General features: G+C 38.1%; 1 protein-coding gene across 1 annotated transcript; it reads right to left on the reverse strand.

The window, feature by feature from the left end:
* Positions 1 to 594: 594 nt before the first annotated feature.
* LOC106922101 (retinol-binding protein 2) lies at positions 595 to 2,479 on the reverse strand. Its single transcript, XM_014994232.2, has 4 exons — positions 2,325 to 2,479; positions 1,244 to 1,422; positions 1,055 to 1,156; positions 595 to 740 (listed from the first exon to the last, which is right to left on the reverse strand). The coding sequence occupies exons 1-4, from the start codon at positions 2,395 to 2,397 to the stop codon at positions 687 to 689; spliced, it is 408 nt and encodes a 135-aa protein (XP_014849718.2). The 5' UTR covers positions 2,398 to 2,479; the 3' UTR covers positions 595 to 686.
* Between the last annotated feature and the right edge of the window lie 3,936 nt (positions 2,480 to 6,415).

Consider the following 6,415-nt stretch of genomic DNA (forward strand, 5'->3'; position numbering starts at 1 on the left):
TTTGCGTGAGGCCATCTATTCTACAAAGCTCACCTTTCACTGCTGCAGCATAGCACCCCAGAGTATTATGCCTCCACCACTATACTTTCTTCGCCAGGCTTGCAAAGTCATGATGGCCAAATCATTACATTTTATTAAATTAGACCACAGAACATTTGCCCACCAGGCTTTTTATATTTCTGTTAGAGTGATGGCTTCTTCCTCACTGAGTGGCTTATCAGCCAGTTGAAGCACAGGCTTCTTCTTTATGGATAAAGTCCCTCCATCTATAGTAGTATCACACAATCCAAACATGCTGAAGAACCTAACCCTAAAATACCATGATTGTAGAAGTGGACTTCTTCTCTTTGGATTGTTTCACAAAATCACAAAAGGAATCATTATGTTGGAGGTTTTGCCCTACAATCCATCTACAAAGCAATTTTGGTAGCATGTAAAGTTCTGAATTTAAAGAATGCAGAAATAATTGACTGAAAAAAAATTGTGATACTAACTGATCTAAAATAGGAAAAGTGGAAGTGAGATGAAGTGATGTGAAAGAATGCAATGCCTTTTTAAAAACAACACATCCAAAAGACAGTTAACGAGACATCGTTTCTATTAAAATGTTTTAATAAAGTTCACATTTAAGCACATGACACACACAGCAGTCAGGGTTTTACACATAATCAATCTTCCTCCTCCTTTTATTCCTTCTTCTTGAACACTTGGTGGCAGACTTTGTCGAGGGCTGTGATTTCCTGTAAAAAAAAAAAGGCACAGACCTTCAAACTTGGAGGAATGTGATGCAACAAGGGCGTCTATTAGTTGCACAAGCAGGCATAGCTTACATATATATGCATGTTTCAAAAGCATTTTATTATTATTGCCCAGAGACATGAGGCAACTCAATGTGATGCAACTGGGAACGGCTGGTTCAAGTAAATGAAGTAGAGTTCTTATGTTCAGTAATTAATGAGGAAATTAATGTTAAATTAATAAATTAATTTATTTATTAGTGAGGAAACAGGGAATAAATTCACACCAGTTGCCAGTGTGTCACGCTTATTCTCACCAGGTGCAGCAGGTCTCCCTCGATCCAATGCGTCCAGCCGCGATTTTCTTTCTCCCCCTTCTGTACACAGACCAGCTTGTCCCCATCCCAGACAACCAGGCTCTGACATATCACATCACAGACATTTAAAGCAAAGACCAACACATTTAGAATCCAACCCCCCCTTCATTGACCCTTTGGTTGCCCCACCTTTACTTTCCGGTTGTCCAGTCCCTTTGTGTGCTCCTCAAACTCCTCCCCCACTGTAAAGTTGACCTCATAGTTTCTGAAGGTACTCAGGGTCTTGGTTTCAAACTTGTCTCCGTTCTGCACAATCACTTTTGTCTGGTGCAGATGGACGGCAATCTTCCTGGTGGCAAAGTCGATGTCTGGATTTGTGGAGAGAGGTCAGATGTGGTCAGGAAACAGACTCTAACATATGTTTTTGTAAAGTTGTGAAAACTTCTCCTCCTGGATGCTGATGGCATTTGTGAAAACACAGATGTGACAATAACCTGTCAAAAATCACCTTGAATTCAGTCAGAATAGATCTGAATGACTTTCTTTGACCCTTTTAGCATCAGGCTCTGCCACAGTGAACCACCCATCCTAATCGTTTAGATATTCATATCCTATTTGCCCTAAAGTGGAAATTCAATTTCTTTCCATCACTCTTACAGATGGGGCACCATATTTACCCATCTGACTGATAGTTTCTGGCCCATTTCCATAAGGATCTCATTTTCCAATCTGCTCCAAGGAAATGTGTCTGAGGACTCAAGGATTACCCCGGATTTCTTGACTGAGCTCACTGCACTGTGGCTTGTTTTTTTGTGAATTGCAGACAAAGTCATTGTGAAAAATGAAAGTGTTTCTGGGGCTGATCAACGACTCGCAAGGAGGAGAGCAGACTCCCGTCAGCTGATCCAGGGTCAGAATCTTTCTTTTTTCTTAGATGGGGAACGAAGAAAATGCAGAAGGGACTGAATCAATGTGTATTTGGCCCAGCAACAGACAGCAACTGCTCATAGAGAGGAGGTTAACTTCGCCTGACAGCAGCTCAATGAGGAAATGAAGCAGTTGCACATCACACCTCTTTTTTGCTTTCCTTTCTGTCCCTCTCCTACCAGCATTCTTGCTCTCTCTGTCACACTGGTGTTACATTTTCTGCAAAGATGTTCCTTTCTTCCTGACTCTATCATTTAATATGGCACTCTGATTTGAGCAAGACGATTTTCATGATCAATTGAACAAGATCAAATTACATGCGTTGCATCAGGATGGAACTTACCGAGAGCCTTCATGACATCCTCGAAGTTCTCATTCTTCACCATCTCCCAGCGTCCATTGTAGTCTGCAGGCATTTTGTCAGCAATTAGTGAGAGGAGGTAGCAGCCTGCCTTGAGATATGATTTTCCAACGAAGGGAGAGAGTTCCAGGGCCCAGCCCTTTATATACACTTTGTTTCTGTGTGTGTGCTTAAGTGTGTGTATGAATGTGTGAGACTATGTGGACCAAAGGACATGGTCCGCCTGATAATTGCTTCAGGACATTGGAAGTGTGTGTATGTGGCATAAAGTTCATGCTTCCTTCGCTGCATTGTAACCACTTTACAGAACATGTTTTTCTGTGGCAGAACATCACAAGATGAATGTTGTTTTGTAGAGAGTGGACACGACTCTCTGCACTATAAAAATGCATTTTGAACAATAGTAAACTTTAGCTATAAAAAAAATTCAATATATACTGGCCAGAATCCTTATTTGATTCTAAGAGGGAATCTGTGGAGGGAACTAAAGATTAGGGTGATGGCAAAATGCCATCCAACCTCAAAGACTCGGAGCTAATTGCAAAAGATTAATGGCAAAAAAAATAACACACATAGCTTTGTACAACAGGCTTCATAAAAGAAGCTTATCTGCAAAAATATTTAGCCAATTTCTATGCTTTTCCTGTTATTTTTTTGTTTGTTTTTTCTGCATTTTCCTTTCTTCTAGTTTCTTTTGTAGATTGTCTCAAAATTTATCTTTGTCAGAGTATAGAAGATATTCCTTGAGGCAGTGAAATGGGTCAGGTCCATTTAGCAGTTTTTCTCATTTATGCTGGTATCCAGCAGAGATTGCTTATGCTAAGATGGTTGTGTGGGTTGTAATATGAATGGCATAAGTGTATCAGGTTAGAAAAGATTAATAACTTCCATAAGAACTCTGGTTAGGAACATTTCCATGTTATGGCACAAAAATGCAAGTTTCTCTCCTGCTTTAGCTAATTCAGCCATAATGCTAATGCTAAACTTGCTAACACCCTAAGCTCCTTTGACGCTGCAGTTGCAGAAATGGTTTAAATGGTACCCTGTAAGAATAGATTGCTTCTTACTAATTCAGTAACGTTTCATGCTTCAATCACAAACCAGTTATTTTGGTTTTTTTGTCTTAACATGGAGGACAAACCAGATGACCTCATGATGATAACAGTGATGGTCCTTTCATGTCTTTCTGCAGCACAGAACCCAGCAAATGTTTCTGAACATGATATATGAACATGGAACACAAATGGACAAATATTACTTGTCGAAGTCTATAAATACTGACTTAATATAACTTTATATCAACTTTATACAAATTACTTATTTGATTAATTAAATTCGCCAATGTAGTCCAAAAAAACCTTTGAATTTAGCAAACTGTTTTGGACAAAAGGCATTTTAAAGAGTTTTTTTTTTTTTAGCTGTTAAACATATGTCATGTCTACAAAGAAATATAATTAAAATCACCAGTTTAATTGGTTAAATTCTAACAGCTTGTTTTGTCAGTGTTACTATGCATTTGTTGCATGTCCTCTAGGAATCTCCAGTTGTTTTTTTTCCATCTCCATTTCCTGCCATCAAGCTGGTGCCTGCTTTTACTCCATCTAATGGGTTGGAATGGGGGTGGGTGGGGAGGGGGCGAGACGGAGAGAAGCTGTAAGACAGATGTCCACCAATAAGCAGGAGCTCATTTCTTTAGTGCAATTTTTTTGAGCAGAAATGTTATTTTCTCTGTTTTTTTTTTCACAGAAAGTTTCTTTTACTATAGAAAGCATATTTTGTTCACTTAGATGGAAGTTCAAGTACATAGTTGCGCAAGTGTTCCCTAAGAGTCCATGCTTCAAGCTCTCTTTTTGAATCACTTTAAGATAAGACGCCTGTGCTTCAGTCTGCTGGAGCTTCTTTATCAGGCAAAGTGTGCAAGTCTGCCTTGATAAAGTATTTATGACAACATTTTGTGTGTTATATCTCTGAGCTGCACAACTCTGGTTAATGAAAAGTTCTTAGTTTTTGTTGAGGTTTCAGGCAGTGGTTTGTCATTCTTACAATGATAATTCAATCAAATTGCTATCTAATCTCTAATCTCTTCCTGTTCTTTATCTAAGAAACTTCAACACAATATTGTGTAGAGTAATGTTTGATATCTAGAGCTTGCTCGCGTGCTTTAACGTGGGGGGAAAAAATCAGCTTAGGTGATATGGTTTTACAACAACTTTACGATAATGCTCTATCTGAAGATTAATTGATCCTGTGATGAAGGACTTGTATGTGGAGGGTTAAAGGTGAAGCAGCATGTGAAGTTTATCAGAACTGATAAGATTATTAGAAGTGCATCCATCTCGCCTCGATTCATGCTTGATGGATCAAAATAAATTGTTCAGCTTTAACTTTTTCTCAATTCTTCTATGGTTCCAGTTAACTCTAACTTAAAAATCCAAGATGGCTGCCATGCAATAGTGCAAGTTGCCATATTAACCCCTTAACTGCCACCTTCAAAATGCTTACACGTAAGTCAATGGGTTCATGACTACACTTGTGTCATCATGATAGTTAAGGAGTTGTACTTCTCATTGTTTGTTTTGCAATAAATTTACACTTGGAAAAACAGATAAGTAGACTGTGATGTCATTTGCACAGCCAAGTTCCACTAAAACTGAAATTACCTTTTCACTTCTATGGAAATATTCATATTTCCTACCAATTAAAATAACTGTATTAATCTAAAAGGGAAATTGAATGTTGTTGTTACTCTTATTATTTCAATTTTGTCAGTTGTTGTAGATGGTGATGACTGAGGTCAGGAAGGATCTCCAGTAGTGGTCATATTTGCTGTTAGACAAGCTCATGAAGAGGATGTTCAGCGTTATCAGTTGTGTTCTTTATTGTGTGAAGAATCCTTCACTGCACCAGAACAGTCCCCAAAAGAAAACCAGCCTCTTCTATTAGCTTGTTATTAAATCCGTGGATGTTATGCTGCAACCCCAGCAGATGGTGGCAGAATATATGGAATTCTCCCTAACATAACATAACAGGAACTTGCTTGTAGAGTAAGAATAATTGTGCAAAAGTGTTTTTCTCCTAAGCTTTCACCATGGGCTTCAGAGTTCGATGGAAGTACTTAACAGCAGCCTTGGTCAAGCAGCAGCAAAGAACATCCTGCTTTTAATAAACAGAGTTGCTAACACACATTTTATTAGCCATAGCAGTGTTAGACAGACTTGGTGAGTCAGGCTGAGCAAAGGTCAGATAGCTGTCTAACGGCATGTTTTATTGAATAGTCTGACTTTCAAGAACTTATTTGTTATGATCTTGTTAAAAAAAATCAGCTGTTTTCACTACTCGAAGTAATGATGTTTATGCATTTTAATTTAAATGTTATACATGTTGTAATTTGCACACAGACATAAATTTATATTTAAGTGTATTTTATATATATATATATATATATATTTCAAAAACCTTTAGATTTTATAAAGTTGTGGTGAAAGAACCTACATGGAGGTGAGGGGCCCCATTAGATTTTTTCTTTTGTCATGGGACCCAGAATTCATTGCGACACCCCTGGCTGTATTATATAATTTTTTGTAGCCCCACTTCCTGGGGTTGCTGTGAAAAGTAAGTGGGTGAGAGAGTGAAACAAACACATGAAAAACACTTCTAACCTGGCATGAGTAATATATTGCTTCACAAATGTCACATGTTTCTGGCTATTCATACTCTGTAGTCTGAGGATTTTTCAAGTCTGAGCCATATCAGTTTGAAAGTGTGAACGAAACCCTACACTGATGATGAGTTGTGGGTTGGTAATATAAGTGTGGATTTTCTGTTGGTCTTTTTGACATTAGAATTCCTAATCGGACATTTTTTCACCACATAAATTAAATATTCTCCTAACCCTAACCCTAACCCAAAGATTCAAGTGAAGCATTTATATCTTTAGGTATTTATTAAGCTTCTCCACAATTTTTGCATGCTGCCACAAAGGGGCAATGTTGCTGCATATAAGTGGAGGCTTCAGTGTTTATGCATCAATTGTGCAACTTGAGGCCAAAATAAGATCCTCACAAGTTATACTG

The sequence above is a fragment of the Poecilia mexicana genome, unplaced genomic scaffold (genome assembly GCF_051168715.1).
Source record: "Poecilia mexicana isolate PSO_F unplaced genomic scaffold, ASM5116871v1 scaffold_13, whole genome shotgun sequence".
Classification (NCBI taxonomy): Eukaryota; Metazoa; Chordata; class Actinopteri; order Cyprinodontiformes; family Poeciliidae; genus Poecilia; species Poecilia mexicana.

Excerpts from the sequence above, each read along its gene's own strand:
- LOC106922101 (XM_014994232.2), bottom strand. The coding sequence starts at position 2,397 with ATGCCTGCAGACTACAATGGACGCTGGGAGATGGTGAAGAATGAGAAC. Across the intron at positions 1,423-2,324 it reads GGATGTCATGAAGGCTCTCG|ACATCGACTTTGCCACCAGG; the intron begins GTAAGTTCCATC and ends CCACAAATCCAG. Across the intron at positions 741-1,054 it reads AGGGAGACCTGCTGCACCTG|GAAATCACAGCCCTCGACAA; the intron begins GTGAGAATAAGC and ends TTTTTTTTACAG.